This window comes from Furipterus horrens, unplaced genomic scaffold (genome assembly GCF_987537825.1).
Source record: "Furipterus horrens unplaced genomic scaffold, mFurHor1.1.pri manual_scaffold_3, whole genome shotgun sequence".
Classification (NCBI taxonomy): Eukaryota; Metazoa; Chordata; class Mammalia; order Chiroptera; family Furipteridae; genus Furipterus; species Furipterus horrens.
The window spans coordinates 124,760,005-124,780,769 of record NW_028327173.1 but is presented as its reverse complement, the minus strand read 5'-3'; the positions used below and the strand labels follow the sequence as shown (position 1 = coordinate 124,780,769).

The window sequence follows — 20,765 nt, the reverse complement described above, 5'->3', positions numbered from 1 at the left end:
GGGCAGAAGTTGATGGACAGAGCCAATCCTTGCAGCTGACTGGCCTGAGGAAATCCCTCCCATTGATGTGCCAACAGCAACCAAGGCTCAACTACAACAGGAGTCAGCCCACAGGAAGGACGCATCTCCAGTGCCCAGCCTGGATAATAGGGGAGGCTGTGCCACTGGACCCTACAGGACGCCTATTACATTAGGCCATGCTACCAAGACACAGAGTCAAAGCAGCTCTCCCTAATACATAGAAACAAACAGGGTGGCTGCCAAAATGAGGAGACAAAGAAACATGGCCCAAATGAAAGAACAGATCAAAACTCCAGAAAAGAAGCTAAACGAAATGGAAATATGCTATCAGATGCTTGGTCAACAAGATTTATAAATATATATTTGGTCTTTGTCCCCATTTCTGGCACAGACTACCTAAAACTGTTGAAATGTCCTAAGTGTTGAGCGTGATAAAGATCTTTTGTTATGTTAATAAGGCAACTTTTGGAATGCACCTACAATTGGGGGCTGGTAGCGAATGCAGTCAACCACATGAACTTTCAGTTCTGCCCCCAAACTCCAGGGAGAGGAAAAGGCTGGTGATTGAGTTTAATCAACAACGACCAATGATTTAGTAAATAATGACATGATGAAGCCTCCATTAAAACCAAAAGGACAGCTCTTCTGCCCTATTTTTTCTAGGTTCCACATTGGGGAATCTGAACACTTCCATGTGCCACCATGCTGGGCAGGTACCAAGATTCACATCAGAAGCTCCTTCCTCTGCTGTTGATTTGTATCCTTTAATATCTTTGGTATAAATTGGCAATCTAGTTGGGTAAACAGCTTTTCCTGAGGTCTGTGAGCCATTCTGACTAATAGAACCCAAGGAGAGGGTTGTTGGAACCTCTAATTTGTAGCAGGTCAGTCAGAGGCATAGGTAACAACCTCAGCTTACAACTAACATTTGAAGTGGAGGGCGCTGTTGTAGAACTGAGCTCTTTACCTGGGGAATCTTTTTCTATCCCTGGGTCGACACCGTCCAAATTGAATTGAAATCTGATACTCTGTTAGTGTACAAAAGCTGCTTGTTGGTGCAGGGAAACGTGTACTTATACGTAGTGCACACGTGAACTGGGTCCAGGAGCTCTTTTCACTAGCTATTTTACTTTAGTTTTAGGTGGGGAAGGAAATAGCAATGTTGCTAAGTGACACAATTTAAGTACTTCCTTGTGTTCACTTGAAATAAAATACCAACAATGAATTTTATTTCCTTTTACTCATTCTTCTTTGTTTTTCCAAAATGTAACTTTAAAATAATTTTCTTTCTAATTTATCCTTATTTTTTAAAGATTTTATTCATTTATTTTGAGAGAGGGGGAAGAGGGGAAGGAAGGGAGAGAGCGGGAGAGAAACATCGATGTGTGAGAGTGTGCAGAGCATAGTTGTCTGAAGTGGCATCGGTCCTGTCAGACAAGATGGCCGCCAGGCCAGCCACGTTTACAGGAGTCTGGTTCAAGAAAGAAACTAAGTCATGCCTGGCAGAGGGGTGTATTCAAGATACTTGCACATGTGACCTGAACAGGCATGTCTGTAGGTGTGGAGTACCCCAGCACGAGCCCACCAGAAATCCCCCCAATGACTTATCAAGTCTCAAGACATTTACTGAGAGACTCAGAAGGGGGAGTACACAGTCCTCAAGGGTGTAAGCAGTGGGGACCTCACACCATTGCCGAGACAGCTGAGCTCCACACACCAAGATGCTGCTCCGTACCCTGCTGATCTTCTGACTACTGAGCTGCCAGAGACTCTGCCCTGCTGGACTGAGGACTTCATTTGCCCTGCTGCAGATCGGCTCTGGGAGACTGCCTTGCAAGATGCTGGCAGCTCCCTTGTCTACCATGCTGTCTGCTGGACCTGCTGGCTGAGACTGGGAATTGAGTGTATGACTCATTTATTGCTGTGTGTTATATTCCTCCTAGATTGTTAGTGTGGGTAGAATATTAATGTATGTTGATGTTCTTACCTTGAGTGAACCTGCATTTAACAAAAGCTGAGTGAACAGCATAGTTACCTCGTGTGACTCTTTATTCTTTGGTGTCAGGTTGCTCTGTAGGCAGCGTGCTGAGCAGTCGCCTGGCTGACATAGGAAAGACTATAATGCGACCGCTTCTTAAGGACCCATTCGGGCACGGGCTCATGGTGTTTGTAACAGAGTGAAATATCCATCGAATGCCTCTCCAAAGTGCCCAATCAGGGGACCAAACCTGCAACCTAGGAATGTGCCCTGACAGGGAATGAAATCAGCAACTTTTCGCTTTGCAAGATGACACCCAACCCAAATGAGCCACACCAATCAAGGCTACCCTTGTTTTAAAATAGTTAAAAGACTGAAAATAAAGTACAGAATCTAGATCACCATGAAAATCAGTCAATGGCTTGTACTTACTTTATTTCTTAAGAATAAACTTTTACTTGATTTTGAATAGATCATAATAGCTCTGATTCAATTTTATCACCATTAAGGTTCCAATTAAAATTCAAATAATGTTTTAAATTCTTCTATAAATTCTATTTCAAATGTATTTTTTCATATACTCTTCCAATAATCTGAGGTACTATTACTTTAATTTTATAGACAGGTAAATTATCTATAAAAGTGTTAAATAAATAATACAGCTGAGATCAGAAACCCAGATACTCTGACTTTCTCCGCTATATCTTTCTACTTACTAGCTATTTAATACTCAAGTTTCCTTGAGGATTAATTACTATCTACCATACTGTGCTACTGCAGGGATTAAGTCAGGTAACACATGTAAAATGCTTGTTCCAGCCACATAAAAGTGGTAAAAAAATCAGCTATTATTAACAATATACGACAGCTGCTTCTGTAAAAATGCTCAGTCCTTAAAAACTTTTCAAAGAGGGAAGAGGGAGTACAGAATGGCACTAAATGTAGAAGATAGTCAAAAAATTGAAAATATACCTGAAATGTGCTTTTATGTTCATGTGAAAAAAAATCAACCTATTTAGTAATTATCAGAATGCTAACAATTCCTGAGAATCATAATATTCAATTGTAAGAATATACTTAAAATATAAAATTAATCCCCAAAATGAGTCCTTAAATTGGTTCAAATCGTTCACTATTCTAAACAACAGTGCACAGATCCTACACACTTACCCACTTATATCCTCAGAATTCTAAGAAATGGAAATGGTGGTTTCAAAGGGTATGCAGATGTACATTTTAAATTTTGATACTTAACAGTCAAACTGCCCTCTAGTTTACATTCCACCAGCAATATATGAGTCTGTCTCCATGTCTTGACAACATGCTTGACAATATTTTCCAAATTTTATAAGTGTTAAGTCTATAAACTAAGAAAATTAACTCTCTTAAACATGTTGCAATGTTTCTTTGTTATTTGTCTTTTAACTCTGTTAATGACGAGTTGTACTATTAAAAATTTAAAGTATTTTATATAGGCAAATTTATCAATCATTGCCATGACAATTTCAAATTTTTGTGTAAGTTGTAGGATTGGCCTTCCCCATTCCAATATTTAAAATATTTCTGCTTATTTTTTCTTCCACTTTGTACTGAAGAATTAGAACTATTTAGATTTTATTCTAAGATATAAAGTAGTGATTTATATGCTTTTATCCAAATGACCATTCTTCTTCTTGACCCATATTCTATCTAAATCACCATTTAATGAAGTAGTCACAGGAGCTCCTTCTGTAGGAAACAGGAGTCATCCTTTTAAACAAAATTTAACATCCTTTTAAAATGTAACTGTTCTTGACTATAAAAAAGATATGCAGCCCTGTCCGGGTGGCTCAGTTGGTTAGGGCATCATCCCACCAAAAAGTTGCATCAGGACACATACCTAGGATATGAGTTCAATTTCTCAGTCAGGGTGCATACGGAAGGCAACTGATTGATTTGTCTCTCATATGGATTTTCTCCCTCTCTCTAAAAGAAATCAGTTAAAAAAAAAAAAAAAACATATCCTTGGGTAAGGATTTAAAGAATGTTTAGTAAAAAGTAAAATGTGCTTACTATTTTACTATTTACTTTAAAAGATAGACATCTTTCTTAGAGAAAAATGTAAAATTTTAATTTATAAACATTAAGGAAAACCTAAATAAATAAAGACTCCTTGGGATAGAAAAAATAGATATTCTACAGATGTCAGTTTTCTCTAAGTTAAATCTACAGATTCAAAGCAATCCAATTAAAAAAAAAAAAAAAAAAACCCTAACAATAATATCATTGAAAATGGTTCTCAAATTCATATGGAAGAGCAAAAGGCCAAACCACCAAGATCTGTATTAGTCTCCATTGGTTGTTGCGAGAAATTAAGAGCCACCAACCTCTTGCTTTGTTGTGTCTTCACATGACCTTTTCCTCTATGTCTATCTATAGGTCAGTTTATTTGGTTAAATGGAGAGTAGGGGGTATATACTTTAAAACTAAAATGTTGTTAGGCTCACTGGACATAAGTCTTCAGATAATTAGATGTTATATACGGGTCATGAAGGTTGCTTTCAATAATGAAGAAGGTTCTGATAACCTCTGCCACAATGCCATAAACATTTTTCTGTATTTTTTGTTTTTCACCATTATATTTTACACAGTGCAGATTCTGAAACAATTTTTTTTTTTTTTGGTATAGGTACTAAAGACAACACAACGTTGCTTTCTGATGAGAATGCCCACTTTAAGTGTCTTTTTCTACCACTGTCAATTGGAAGGAAGTTGCTCACAAAAGAGCAACTTTGCTCTCCTCACACCTAATATATTAATTCACGCACTACATAATATTTACTGAGCATCTACTATATGCCAGGCACTGTGCAGAGTCTAGCCATATGAAGATAAAATGATACACCTGTGCCTCACTCAGAAAGGTACGAAAATATAGGAATGCAAATAAATAATATTATAACAAAATAAACAAATTACTAGAAGTAGGCAGTTTGAGAAAAAAACAAAAAACAAAAAACAAATTACTAGAAGTAAATATGTACAATGTAGAAAAAGCTCTTACATCTACCTGATAGGGAAGAAAGAGTAGAAGCTTTCAGGTGTTAAGATTGATGGGAAGGTAGTATGGTACAGTAATATTATCAGCAAAGGCACAGGCAACTCAGAAAGTGATTTCTAATTCAATGTTACTGAAATGGAAAGTTACAGAGAGGGGTAACAAGAAGCTAAAGAAGACAATGTGGTAGACAAAGATAAATTTAGTTGGGATACTTGGAGTCTGAGGTGTCTGTGGGACACCCTCACATTCATTTATCTTTTTCTATCACATTGTCAAGGATAAAAGTTTCACGTACTAACAACGTGGAGGATGGTGATGCCGTTCACAGAAATAGGAAAAAACCCATTTAGAGTGTGTAGACATTTCATTTTAAAAAGAAAATATATAACATACTAATCACCTATTTTTCTATTTTCTCCAACATCTCCTTCTATCACAATGATACTTCTAAAAAATTAATCACATATGAACACATATCACACAAAGTGAGACTGGACTTAGAATCAAGAAAAAATGTTTTAACAACAAAAAGCATGCTTTCTTTACTAAGACACAGAAAACTTGTAACCCAATGTTTCTCTTTTCACTTTAGCTGGCAGGAAATCTAAGAACCAAATTCAATGCCTTATAGCTATAATCACCTCATCTCTAGAATCTGATAATGTTTCCTTTCTTTAAGTAGTAGGTATTCAGTTGTTTATCACTAACTTTTCTATTTCACATTTTATTCAGTTCTATAAGTCATGTAAAACCCTTTAGATGCAATAAAATCCTTAATAAATGTTAATGAAAAGATGGCTTAGTGTTTGAAACAGCTTGTTTTACTAATCAAATAAATCAGTAACATTGTTCATGTAGATAATCTTTCAGTAAATCACTTCTTCAAAAATAACAAAGATAAAGTATTTCAATGAGGTCAAATAATTTTTCAAATGAGATTCAAATTAAAGAATATAAATTAAAAGAGTATATGCAAATTAATGAATATAAGAGTCTAATGTCATGTACATAAAATCACTAATTTTACTTATCAAACCCTTAAAAATATAAAGAATAAAAAATTAAAAAACAAAAATAAGGCAGTAAATATTATTTGGGAAAATATATTCAAATACCATGCCAGTTTATTTTATAGGTAATTTACAGCTGACAATAACGCATGCATTTTCAGCCATATTTGTTCAAGTTAATCGATGTCACTTTTAAGTTATTTCTTTAATGAACATATATATTTTTTGTCCTTATACATTACCATTTATATCCACTGACCATGAGTTTTTTTACTTTTCTGATTTAAAATATTTTAATATAATTTTCTTTGTGAAAAACGAATACATTCAGATTGGCAATATATCAGATATATCAAAGTAATCAATTGATTGTACTTTTTTCCTAAATACAAAAAAACTTAAAATGGGGGTCAAACTGCTTTCTATGAGGCCAATTTTCTGTCTTATTCACTTATGAGAACCTCTCGTTATCAGCAGCTGATATCCAGCGTCTTGAAAACTGTTACTCATGTTTAAGATTTTGAGGGTTTGTTTGGAAATTAGGTAATGTCATTCCTGACAGACGACAAACAAACAAGATGCACCTTCAACTTCTCCTGCTTTCTAAAAAATTTCCAGGCCATGGTGAGAGGAAAGTGAATCCAGGCAGAGCCAGTGGAATCCATATGTTGAGAAAATGACCTGACAGTCCAAGAAGACCAAGTTAATTAAGTTCACAGAACAAAACATCAAACAGGAGAAAGCTGCATAGAGCGACAACTGATGAAACTAGAGAGAATCCCCTTCCAAGTATGATCATAACACCCTGTAAGGAAACTTCCCAAACAGGAGAAGGAACTATGTGAAAGAACTTCAGAGAACAGTACCGGATGCTTACATAATACCAAGACAGTGCCTGTTCCCAAGAGCTGGGCTATTAAAAATATCCCTCATAATTAACAGGGCATTTGGGTAGAATACATACAAAGGTATTAATACTCAGGCAGGTAATAATTAACCCTAGATGGACCCATTCAACAAATTGCAGAAGCAAGACCTGAAATAATCAAACTGTTTTCAAGCAATTTAACAGCATCCCAGAAAAAGAGCTCAGGAATTTATGAGAATACAAAAAAATAACAGATATCCAAAGATTATTCAACATACAAAGAAGCAAGAAAACAACTCAGGATGAGAGAATAATCAGCTGATTGAAACTGATCCAGATTTGATAATGTTAGAATGAGCAGATAACTACTATGTTATTTTAGTTGTATCCAGTATGTTCAAAAATTAAGACATATAGAAAATAGCCCTGGCTGGTGTGGCTCAGTGGATTGAGCAACAGCCTGCGAAGCTAAAGGTTTGATTCCCGGTCAGGGCACATGCCAAGGTTGCAGGCGAGGTCCCCAGTTGGGGGCGTGGGAGAGGCAACCGATCAATGTAGCTCCTTACACACATTAATGTTTGTCTCCCTTTCTTTCTCTCTCCCTAACCCTGTCTCCAAAAGTAAATAAGTAAAATATTTAAAAAAAAGATAGACAATATAATTTCCACATATAATAAATACATACACAAAATGAACTAGATGAAAACTATGTCTAAGATGAAAAATAAACTAGATAAGCAGACTGCATGTAGCAAAAGACAAGTGAACTTTAAGACACAGCAATAGAAACTATCCACGATTAACAGAGAAAAAAGAATCTAAAAACATTAAAAGAATGTCAGTTCTTTTCCTGCTATGACACTGTCCAATATATTAATACTTTCTAATATACTTATATAATATATACTTACTAATACACTAATAAATTTCAAAAAGAGATGTGAAAATTAAGTGGTGAAAAAATGGCTAAAATTTCCCCAAACTTTATGAAAACTATAAACCACAAATCTAATAAGCCCCATGAACCCCAAGCCAAAGAATATTTTTAAAATGACACGACAGCACATATTGCTCAAAACTAGTGATAAGAGAAAATCTGAAAAGTAGCCAGGAAAAAAAAAAAATGATGTAAACATGTAAAGTAAGATAAAGATAACGGCAGACTTCATATCAAAAACAATGCAAACACAAAGTGGAGTAAAATCTTTAAAGGACAAAGGAAAAGCTATCAACTCAGAATTCTAAACAAAGCAAAATCTTTCAAAAAGGAAGAAAAAATACTTTTCATATCAACAAGATCGTAAGGAATCTAACACCAGATTATCATCACAGAAGAAATGCTAAAGAAAATCGTTCGGACAGAAACAAAAGGATACTGGATGGATGGAAATATTTGTCTCTGCAAAGAAATGAAGAACACTGGAAAGAGTGCTACATGGGTAAATATATGCCTTTATCTTAAAGTCTTTAAAAGATAATTGCTTATTTAAACAAAATAAGGATTTACAACATGTATAAATAAATGTATAACCAAAAAACCATAAAAGCTGGGGTGAGAAATTGAAGTACATTCTTGTAAAGTCCTCATACAATTTCAACAGTGGTATATCACTTAATAGCGACTCTGGGAAGTTTGATGTATACTATAAATCATTCAGCAACCCATAAAATGATAAAAGATTATAGCTAAAAAGCCAACAAAGGAGATGATAATTTACTCAAGTAATACAAAAGAAGTCAAAAGGGGGTGGGGGGGGGATGGAAACTGAGAACAGATAGACCAAATAGAAAACACAGCAAGATGGCAAACTCAAATGTAACCAAATCAATAATGACATTTAATGCAAATCATCCAGATCTCAATGACTAGTTATTAGTCTGAATCTAAACAGAACAATTACAAATAAGGAGACTGAATCAGTGATCAAAAGCTCCCAACAGAACGAAGTACAGAACCAGGTAACTTTACTGATGAATTTTTTAAGAATACATACCAATCCTTCTCAAACTCTTCCATATAACAAAAGAGAAGGGAACACTTCCAAACTCATTTTAAGAAGGCCAACACCACCCTGGTAACAAAGACACTACAAGAAAAAATTAAAATATCCCTGAAGAACATAGATGTAAAAATTCTCAACAAAATTTTAGCAACAAAGTCAACAATATATTAAAAGGATCATAACCATGACCATGAGGCATCAATTCCACCCTTGCAAGGATGGTTTAACACCCACAAATGAATCAATTCACCACATTAACAAAATAGAAGATAAAAATCATATGATCATCTGAATAGGTACAGAAAAAGCATTTGACAAAATTCAACATCTATTCATAATGAGAAATCTCAACAATGTGGCATTTTTCACAAAAATAGATAAAAACAATCTTAAAATTTGTATAGAACCACAAAAAATTCCAAATAACCAATGCAATCCTTAAAAAAAAATTGATCTTAGTGAGAGAAAGAAAGAAACATCAATCTGCTGTTCCATTCATCCATGCACCCATAGGTTGCCTCTTTTATGTGCCTAGAGCTGGTTTCGAACCTGCAACCTTGGCATAACAGGATGACGCTCCAACAAACTGAGCTACCTAGCTAGGGCCTGCCAATGCAATCTTGGCAAGAACAAAGTGGGAGGCATCACATTCCCTGGTTTCAAACTTTATTACAAAGCTATGGTAATAGAAGAAGTATGGTATTGACATAAACACATATATCAATGGAACAGAACAGAGAGTCCATCGAAGTATCTATGCATAACTAGTCCATTGATTATGACAAAGGAACCAAGAATATACAATAGGGAGAAGATAGTCTCAGCAATAAATGGTGTTGGGAAAACTGAACAGTCGCCTACAAAAGAACAAAACTAGATCCCTATCTTACACACAAACAAAAATTAACTCAAAATGGATGAAAGACTTGAATGTAAGACCTGAAACCATTCAGGTGGCAAGCTTCTTGGCATTGGTCTTGGTGATGAATTTTCAAACCTGACAACAAAAGCAGAGCAGCCAAAGCAAAAAATAAACAAATGGGATTATGTCAAATTAAAATGCTTCTGCATGCCCTGGCATGTGTGGCTCAGTGGACTGAGTGCCAGCCTGTGAGCTGAAAGGTCACTGGTTCATTCCCAGTCAAGGCACATGCCTGGGTTGTGGGCCAGGTCCTCAGCTGGAGGTGCGAAAGCCAACTGATTGAACTTTCCCCTGAACATTGATGTTTCTCTCCTTCCCTCCCAAATAAATAAATAAATAAATAAATAAATAAATAAATAAAATACTTCTACACAACAAAGAAAACCATCAACAAAATGAAAATTCAACCGGATGTGAGAAAATATTTGCAAATGATCTATCTAATGAGGTTAATATCCAAAATACTGAATATATCCAAAATATATAAAGAACACATACAACTTTACAGCAAAATAACAAATAACTAAAAAAAAAAAAAAATGGCAGAGGAGTCCTGGCTGGTGTGGCTCAGTTGGTTGGATTATTGTGTTATAAACCAAAAGGCTGAGGGTTTGATTGCCGGTGGGGGCATGAAGGAAAGACAACTGATAAGATGTTTCTCTCACACTGATGTTTCTCCCTCTCTCTCGCTCCCTTTCTCTCTCTCTAAAATCAATAAGCATGTCCTTGGGTGAGGATACAATAGATTAAAAAAGACATACAGATGGCAAACAGGTACATAAAAAGGTGCTCCACCTCATTAATCAACAGAAAAAAGCAAATCAAAACCACAATAAGGTATCACCTCACACTTGTTAGGATGACTATTGTCAAGAAGACAAGATGTAAGTATTGGCAAGGATGTGGAGAAAAGAAAACCCCTGTGCACTGTTGGTGAGGATGCAAATTGCTAGAGACACTATGGAAAACACCCTTAAAAATTAATAATAGACCTACCATATGGCTCAACAATTTCACTTCTGGATAAATATAAGAAGGAAACAAGATCACTATTTTGAAGAGCTATCTGTACCCCATGTTCACTGCAACATTTACAATATCCAAGACATGGAAACAACCAAAGTGTTCCTCAACAGATGAATGCACCAAGAAAATGTGGTGTCTATGTGTGCACACACATATTATACACACACACATGCAATGGAACATTTTGCAGCCATAGAAAAGAAGAAAATCCTGCCATTTGCTATAACACAGATGAATCCTGAGGGCATTATGTTAAGTGAAATAAGTCAAATAGAGAAAGTCAAATATTGTACGATCATACAATATACAAAATCTAAAAAGAAACAAACTCACAGAAGCAGAGAGCATAATGGTGGCTGCCAGAGGCAGGTGGTGGGGGTGGGAGAAATGGAGGAAGGTTGTCAAAAGATATAAAATTCCACTTACAAGGTAATTCTGAGGATGTAGTACCATGTAATAGGATGGTATGACATATGAAAAAAATGTACATCACCCAAACATCTCAATTAAAAGGCTGCAATTATTAGATAAGATAAAAAAAAAGTAAAACTCAACCATATTCTGTCGACAAGAAGTCCACTTAAATATAAAGATTTAAAAGACAGGAAAATATATATACTACTAACACTAGTTAATTAAAGTGGAAGTGGCTACATTACTATCAAAGTAGATTCAAAGAGAGACTATTTCAGTATAATAAAGGAGTCAATTTATCAAGATGAAATAATAATCCTAAATGTTTAGGAACCTAATAATGGAGCTTCAAAATACATGAAGCAAAATTTGATAGCACTGCAAAAAGAAATAGACGAACTTACAATTATAGTCAAACTTCAGCACCACTACCCCACCTCCAGTTAATAATTGATAAAAACATTCAGCGAGGATGTATAAGACTTGAACAACTCTCTCAAGCAACTTGTCCTGACATTTTAGAATACTCAACCCAACAACAGAGCACATATATTTTTCTAAGTACATACAGAATATTTATCTATCAAGTTAAAACACTCTAGACTATCAAACTTCAATTGAATTTTAAAGAACTCAATTGAATTTTAAAGAATTCAAGTCATAAACACTTGTTCTCTAACTATAATGAAATTAAATGAAAAATCAGTAACAAAGATATCTGAATATTGCACAAATATTTGAAACTAAAGAACACAACTGTAAGTAACCCATGGAACGAAGAAGAAATCAAAAGGGAAGTTAGGATGCATTTTCAACCTAATTAAAAATACAAAATACCATAATTTGTGGAATTTGTAACGAGAAATTTTGTATCACCAAATGCCTATTGTAGAAAGAAAAAAGATCTTAAATTAATAACCTCACTGTATATTTTAAGAAACAAGAAAAAGAGCATATTAAACTAAAACTAAAAGAAGAGCTTTGTTGTTTGTTCAAAATCCCATAAGATTACATAACGGTAATTTTGAAGGGAAAAAAAAAAACCCTAAAAGCAGAAAAAAAGGAAGTAAGAAAGATTAAAGCAGAAAGCAATAAAAAAAAAAAAAAAAAAAAAAAAAAACAGAAAAATAAAGGAAATCAGTAAGGCCACAAACTGATTCTTTTAGAAGATAAAATGTGACAGGCCTCTAGTCAGACTGATCAGGAAAAGAAAAACTTATTTCTAACACCAGGAATAAGACGGTTGACATCACCATAGATCCTACAAAAGGGTAAATGAGCATTATGAACAACTTTATAAATATAAGTCTGACAACTTACATGCAATGAGAAAACTCCTTAAAAAACACAAACCAACAATACTCATGCAAGAAGAAATCAATAACCTGAATAGCCCCTGTGTCTATTACAGTAGTTTTGAAACCTTCCCTCAGAGAAACTCCAGACCCAGAAGGCTTCACTGCTGAATTCTAACAGACATTTAAGGAAAAATAATACCAATTCTAAGTGAACAGTTCCAGAAAATCTAAAAAAGAACACTTATAATACTATAAGGCTAACATTACCTGTTATCAAAGTCAAAAATAAATAAATTACAAGAAAAGTACAGACCAGTATCCCTCATGAACATGAATACATAAATCATAAACAAAATTTTAGCATATCAAATCAAACAATACATCACGACCACTGAGTTTTAATCCCAGAATTGCAGAGTTGATGCAACATCTGATAATCAATGACTGTAATTCATCAATTAACAAATAAAAAAAGAAAAAAAAATCATCCTTCATCTTAACAGAAGCAGAAAAGTATCTGACAAATACAACATCCATTCCTGATGAAAACTCTCAACTAGGAATACAATGAAACTTTTCAACATGATAAAAACTATCTATAAAAAACCTACAGTTATCATATTGTATGGTAAAAACTGATTGCTTTACCAAGATAAAAAACAAGACAAGAATGTCCATTCTTACTTCTATTCTACACTGTACTAGAGGTTCTAGTGAGTTCAAAAAGGCAGTAAAATGAAATAAAGGAAAGGAAGATGGGAAAGGAAAAAGCAAAACTGTCTTTATTCACAGAAGAGGTTGCCTATGTAAAAAATCCAATGAAATCTACAAAAAACTAATAGAACTAATGAACTTAGCAAGGTTTCAAGATACAAGGCTCAATATAAAAAAATCAACTGTATTTTTCTACACTAGCAACAATCAGAAATGGATATAAAGATGTCATTTACAAGAGTATCAAAACTAGAAAATATTAGAAATAAGTAACAAAAGATGTGTAAGACCTGTATATTAAAAACTACAAAACACTGCTAGAGACATTAAAGAAGCCCTGTATAAACGGAGAAATATAACCTTGTTCATGAGGCAGCCTGCAATATTGTTGTCAGCTTTTCCCTAGTTGACCTATAGATTCATCATAATCCTGATCAAAATCCCAGCAGGAAAATTTATTTTATTTATTTTAGAAATTGACAAGTTAATCTTAAAATTCCTACAGAAATGTAAAAACCTAGTATAATGCCCCCTCCAAAAAAATCCTCTGGAAAGGAAGAACACAGTTGAAGGACCAACAGTACCTAATTTCAAGATTTACTATCAAGTTACAGTAAATTAAAAAAAAAAAAAAAAACATTGTGGTATTGGCACCAACACAGACAGATCACAGAAACAAAACAGAGTCCAAAAACAGACCCACCCATAAATGACAACTGAGTTTTGGAAAAACTACAAAGGCAATTCAGTGGTGAAAAGGTAGTCTTTTTCAACAAATGGTGCTGTAACAATCGGCTATCCATGTGCAAAAATAAACTTCAGTCTGTATCTCAAACCATATTTACAAAGAAACCTGAAGATATATCATAGACCTTAATGTAGACCCTAAAAATGTAAATCTGCTGGAAAAAATCTTAAGAAAATCTAGGCTCTCACCAGGTAGCTCAGTTTGTTAAAGCACTGTCCTGATACACTAAGGTTACAGGTCCTAGCCCTGGTCAGGGCACATACAGAAAACAACCAGTGAATGCGGATGTAAGTGGAACAACAAATTAATGCATGTCTATCTGTCTGTCTCTCTCTCCCTCTCTCACAAATCAATAAAAAAGACAAAAAAATATGTACAAGATTTAAGCAGACACTTCATCAAAGAAATTACAGAATGGTAAATAAGCACACAAGAAGCTCAATATTGTTAGATATTAGGGAAATACTAATCATAACCACTACATACTTCTTATAGTGGTTGAAATTAAGAAGACTGGCAATACAAAGTGATGTTAGTGCATTTGTGGATAAATTGATACTCTCCATACACTGCTGGTAAGAATGTACAATGGTAAAAAACAGTATGACAGTTTCTTTAAAAAGTTAACAACATAACTGCATATGATCCAGTCATTCCACTCCTAAGAATTTATCAAAGAGAAAAGAAAGCATGTGTCTATACAAGTACACCTCACAGAAACTTTATTTGCAATACCTTAAAACTAAAAACCCACATGTCGATCTACAAGTGAACGGATAATCAAATTGTGGCATATCTATACAATGAAATACTCAGCAATAATAGCAATGTAGCAGTGACATACTCCACAACAATACTGATGAATTTCAAAATAAAAGAATAAAAGAAACCAAAGAAAAAAGAATAGTGTATAATTCTATATGTAAAAAACTCTACAAATCAGACTTCTGGACAAGATGGAGGCCTAGACAGACACACTGGGTCTCCCTCCACACTAAGAAGGAATACAACTACCTCAAAACTAGAGACAACCAGAAGTTTCAGAAAATCAAGCTGCATGGAAGTCCAACAAGCAAAGATATAAACAGAAATACTCATCCAGACAGGTAGGAGGGGCAGAACCTGGGCAGAGAGGACGCAGTGTGGTGGTAGGGGGCGACGGCAGGCCAGCGGAAAGCACAGTTACACGTTTTAAAACCTGGGGAGGGACACCTAGGGAGCTCCTGACCATAATGCACTGCTCACGGTTCAAGTGCCAGAGAAAATCAAGCCTCATTGCTTCTGACTGTGAAAACCAGTGGGGGTTGGGCGGAGGAAGATACTGCCGGTCTCGCAGCACAGTCCGCTTGTTTAAAGGGCCCCCATGGTCCTAGAACGTCCAAAGACCCACCCACTCTAGGAACGACAGCCAGTGCAACAGTTAGAGAGGTGCCAGTCCCATATGGAAGTGAGAGAAGTGACTGGAAAAGGGGCAAGTGCTGGCCACGCAGCATTGTTTCCTCTCAGACCCCTCCCCCACACACAGCACCACAACAGGGTGAAACCAGTCGCCCTGCATTGACAATACCTAAAACTCTGTCCCTTACAAATTTAACAGGAGCGACAGCTCTACCTAAGACACAGAAGCAAACACAGGAGCCTGTCAAGATGAAGAGACAGAGAAGTATGGCCCAAAAGAGGGAACAGATTAAGATTTCAGTGGGAGAACTAAGTGACAAGGAGACAGCCAACCTAACAGATGCAGAATTCTAAACACTGGTGATAAAGATGCTCACAGGCTTGACAGATATGCTTGAATATGGCAAACGCATAAGAGAAGAAGTGAAGGCTATGCTAAGTGAAACGAAGAAAAATTGACACAAAACCAATGGCGAAGAGTGGAAACCAGGGTTCAAAACAATGATTTGGAACATAAGGAAGAAAAAAGTTAACCAGTACAGAATGAGGAAACAAGAATTGACAAAAATTAGGAGAGACTTAGAAACCTCTGGGACAACTTTAAACGTGCCAATACCCAAATCATATGGGTGCCACAAGGAGAAGAGGAAGAGCAAGAAATTGAAAATTTATGTGAAAAAATAATGAAGGAAAACTTTCCAAAGTTTGCGAAGGAAATTGACATACAAGTCCAGGAAGCACAGAGTCCCAGACAAGCTAGACCCAAAAAAGGACCACACCAAGAGAAAAGCATTGAGTGACCTACAGAGGGGTGGCTATAAGACTATCAGCTGATTTCTCCAAAGAAACTTTGCAGGCAAGAAGGGACTGGCAAGAAGTATTCAAGGTGATGAAAAGCAAGGACCTACAACTAAGATTACTCTATCCAGCAAAACTATCATTTAGAATGGAAGGGCAGAGAAAGTGCTTCCCAGACAAGGTAAAGCTAAAAGAGTTCATTTTCACCAAGCCATTATTATATGAAATGTTAAAGGGACTTATTTAAGAAAAAGATCAAAACTATGAACACTAAAATGACAAGTCATAACTATCAACAACTGAATCTAAAAAATAAAAACAAAATCCAGCTAAGCAAACCAGAACAGGAAGAGAATTATAGGTATGGGGATCATTTGGATGGTTATCAGCTGGGAGGGGGAAGGGGGGAAAATGGGGAAATGGTGCAGGGATTAAGAAGCATAATTGGTTGGTACAAAATAGACAGGGGAAGTTAAGAATAATATAGGAAAGGGTGAAGCCAAAGAACTTATATGCACAACCCATGGACATGAACTAAGGGGAGTGGGATTGCTGGGGGAAGGTAGGTACTGGGCAGAGGGGAGCAAAGGGAAAAAAAATTGGGACTACTGTAACAACATAATCAATAAAATATATTTAAAAAACTTTTTTTCAGCCCTGGCTGCTGTGGTTCAGTGGATTGAGCATCAGCCTGTGAGCCAAGTGTCACTGCTTCGATTCCTAGTCAGGGCACGTGATTAGGTTGCACGTCAGGTCCCCATTTGGGGGCGCGAGTGAGAGGCAACCACACAGTGATGTTTCTCTCCCTCTCTTTCCCCTTTCTAAAAATAAATAAATAAACAAATAAATTTAAAAAAATATTTTTTCAAAATCAAACTAATCTAGAGTGACAGCAGATCAGTGACTGTCCAGGGAAGAGGAGGGTTAGTGCAAGTAGGGATGGACGTAAGGGACTCCAAAAGAACAAAGGAAACTTTAGGAGGTTATAGATGTACTTGTTATTCAGATTGCCAGGATATATTCCTAATCTTGACTGTCATGATGGCTTCACAAAGCAAATATATGCCAAGTTATTCAATTATATGCTTTAAGTATATGCAATTTATTGTATGTAAATTATATCTCAATAAAGCTATTAGAATGATCCAAAAATAATCAAAATATTAGCTAAGTAAGAATTCATCTTTTTCTTTTCAAATCAAGAACACTGAATTGTTACCTTGCCATAAATGATGAAAATTAACATTTAGTCAATATCTACCATATGCCAGGCATTACATTAGCCACTTTTCATGTACTAACTTAATATCATTATCTTTAAAGCTATTAGTTGCAAAAGCTTTTTTGGTAAGAGGAAAACACAAAACTTTAGAAACTAAACAAGGCTTTATTTATTTATTTTTTTTTTCATTTTAACTTTTTTCTGATCCTCACCCTAGGATATGTTTATTGATTTTTTTTTTTTTTTAAACACTGAGTGGAAGGGGGAGGAGGAGAGAAACATCGATCAGTTGCTTCCCATACTCACCCTGACCAGGGATGGAACCTGCAACCTAAGGTATGTGCCCTGACTGGGAATCAAAAACCCCCAATCTTTTGGTGTATGGGGTGACAATTCAACCAACTGAGACACCTGGCCAGGGTTCTTTTTTTTTAATTGATGAGAGACAGACGGACAGACAGACAGACAACCCTGGCGTATGGAAATGGCATTATAACCAATTGAGTTACCCCACCAGGGTAATGAAGAATCTTTATAAACCAAATTGTCCCTGGTTGAGAACTGCTGTTCCGAAACTATTTAACTGTAGTAATCTTTCAGTATGAACTTACTCCATGCACAGGATGGGGAATCTGAAAGCACAGTGCTCTCTATTTGAAGACTCTTAAGGATATTTTAAATGCTTATATAGTGTATGCTCTATTTTTTTAAAGCCCATAAATTACTGAAAAGCAGGAGGGTTTTTGTTTTGTTTTTTTTCATTATTGTTTTGTTTTCAAACCAAGGAAACCAGGCCATACAAAATATGCGGCATGCGTGACCTCTTAATTTAGACCATTTCTCCCATATGGAAGAAACTTCTCTGCCCAAAAAAGTATACATGAACTATTTCTTCACTCTGTAATGAAAGAACTATGGCATAATTTAGGAAATGTCCACAGCTGCTGGAACTCAACTTTATAGCTAGCTCTGTCATTACCCAACCTACAGTTTATCCCAAGAAGATGTCAATCCCATTAAGTCTTCAATTTCAAACTTCCATCATCTGTGATATATCTCCTACATTCACACATTCTGTCTCACTCTCTCAGCCAAATCTTTTCTCGAATGAGTTCTCTCTCAAGAAGAATGAAGAATGGAAATTAAAAACTCTCAATCTCAACTATATTTAGAAGACTTACATTTTCTTGAAAACTGGGCTTCTTTTTACACCACTAAACTGAATTTATTTGCTTTCTTACTATTCCACAGCAATAAATACAACATACTCATGACAACGATTTCCTGTCATAAATGTAGGAAGAGTAAAAAACAAATTGGAGATATGAAATCTGGGCTCCAGTTCTGGCTCTGCCTCCCAGTACCTGAATGACATTCCCAGACTTCAGGTTTCTCATTAGTAAAAAATGAAAAATAATATCTACCTGTAGGGTTATTGTGAGTATTAATTGTAATTTATGTGAAATCATTTTGTAAAGCACCATACCAATATTAGGTGTTATTGGTGATACCCTGGTGCTGTAAGTAAACAATATAATAGTGAAACAGGCACTCCAATAAAGGAATTATATCACTGAATAAACATCAATTTTCAAAATAATTAGGAAGAGAGCTTGAGATAAATTCTAAACTAGGACGCAGACATTTGGGTTCAAAACCCCATTGTCATGAACTCTGTACTAACACCAGCAAACTAACATTCCTTTTCACCTCAAATTTCACCTAAAAAGATCCAAGTATTGCATCAGATATTCTACAAGTATTATTACAGCTCTTATCAGCCTATGAAATAACCCAGTATCCAAAAGATTCTAACTCCATATCCAAAACTCAGAGTGCTCTTTGGTTTACCAGCAAAACAGAAGTATAGGGAAACAGACGAGAAGAACATTTTAAATACAAGTAGAATTCTACGCAATTCTCCAGGAGCAAAGGAAGTTCCAAACTACCTTGACTGCTATAATTAATAGTAGTTCTCTCTAAATGACAGTAGTGACGAACAAGGTGCATTAACAAAGGGCGGGGCTTTTCCTCACAAGTTTTTGGGAGCCACCCACTTCCCAAAGAGGTGTAACAGCTTCTTCCTGGCATTTACAGGCCAAGAAGCTTGAAAGATTAAGGTCTATATTGTTTGAGAAAGGGTTTTTTCCTTTCGCTTGGGTGGGGATGACGGTGGTCATCTATCGGACCACCATATCCTATAAACTCCATTATCCACAGGCACCAAGTCTCCCGAAAGTCTAAAAAAGACCTAAGTTTTTTAGAGTAACACTAGTTCTAAAAAATGACTTCGGACTACTGCCGCAAAATCAGATAATCCTGTATAGTGCTGAATAGTGTTTGGCAACGGCCAAGTTTTCTCTCTTCCCCAAATTAACCGCCCTCCTGCGTCCCTGCAGAGGCGACGCCTCACTCCACCTCCGCACCGCGCCAGGACCCGGGGGAGAGCCCCAGGGGCTCCCAGGGGAGGGAAGGCCGGGCGACTCAGGCCTCGGGGCGCCGCCACCCCCCGCTCCTCACCGATGACGATGCGCAGGTGCTTGAGGCGGGTCAGCGCGTCCTTCTTGGTGTCCAGCACCTTCTGGGTAGATTTCTTCACGTCCCCGTGAGGCTTCTTGGAGAACATCTTGCCGCTGTCGCCGCCACTGCCGTCTCCAGTCCCCTACCGGCCCGGTCCCGGCGACGGAAAGTGGAGGGAGTAGGCAGGGAGGAAACTAGCGTGAGCGGCTCATTCACTCCCCAGCCTTGCGGGCCCCCGAGCAGCCGACTCCCCCCAGATTCTGGCCGGGGCCGCCACCTCCACACGGCTCGCGCCGCGGCTGCGAGACACCTTCAGCTGCGGCTCCAATATGGCGGATCCCTTCTCCCAGCCCTGCATGGAGCAAGGGAGACCCGGGTAGGTCGCCCGCCGCCGCCGCCGCCGCCCGCTTCCTGCGGCCGCGCTCGCCGCCACTAGCCGGGGACCGGGAGCCGCGGGGGTGGGGCTCTCAGCGACAGCAACACAACTCCTCTCTCCCTGAGGCCCCCTTAAGGTTAGAGCGTCTTTAGCAGCTCAGACCCTACAGAGGCCGAAAGGGGACGGAGTGTAGTCTTAGTGATGGGATTTCACGACTCTGCCGTCAGTGGAGAATGGTCCCCGTGGCAACCGCCTTCTGACGTCTGACGTCAAGTTGTCTTGACGTCATGACAGCATGAGATCATTCGTGGCATTATCTCCCCCACCTTTGGTTTCTTGTGTAAGCTGCCAGAGGAGGAGCCCAAGTTAGAGAAGGTAATTACTGCGTGCATTATTTTAAGCAAAGTGA

General features: G+C 37.0%; 1 protein-coding gene across 4 annotated transcripts in view; it reads right to left on the bottom strand.

Annotated features, from left to right (window-relative positions):
- Nucleotides 1-20,379, bottom strand: part of RALGAPA1 (Ral GTPase activating protein catalytic subunit alpha 1) — a 234,646-nt gene extending 214,267 nt beyond the window's left edge. For all 4 annotated transcript variants that reach the window (XM_090270127.1, XM_090270129.1, XM_090270130.1 and 1 more), the window contains exon 1: nucleotides 19,981-20,379. In XM_090270127.1, the coding sequence (XP_090126253.1) occupies nucleotides 19,981-20,086 (106 nt within the window). In that variant the 5' untranslated portion in view covers nucleotides 20,087-20,379. The remainder of the gene's footprint in view (nucleotides 1-19,980) is intronic.
- Between the last annotated feature and the right edge of the window lie 386 nt (nucleotides 20,380-20,765).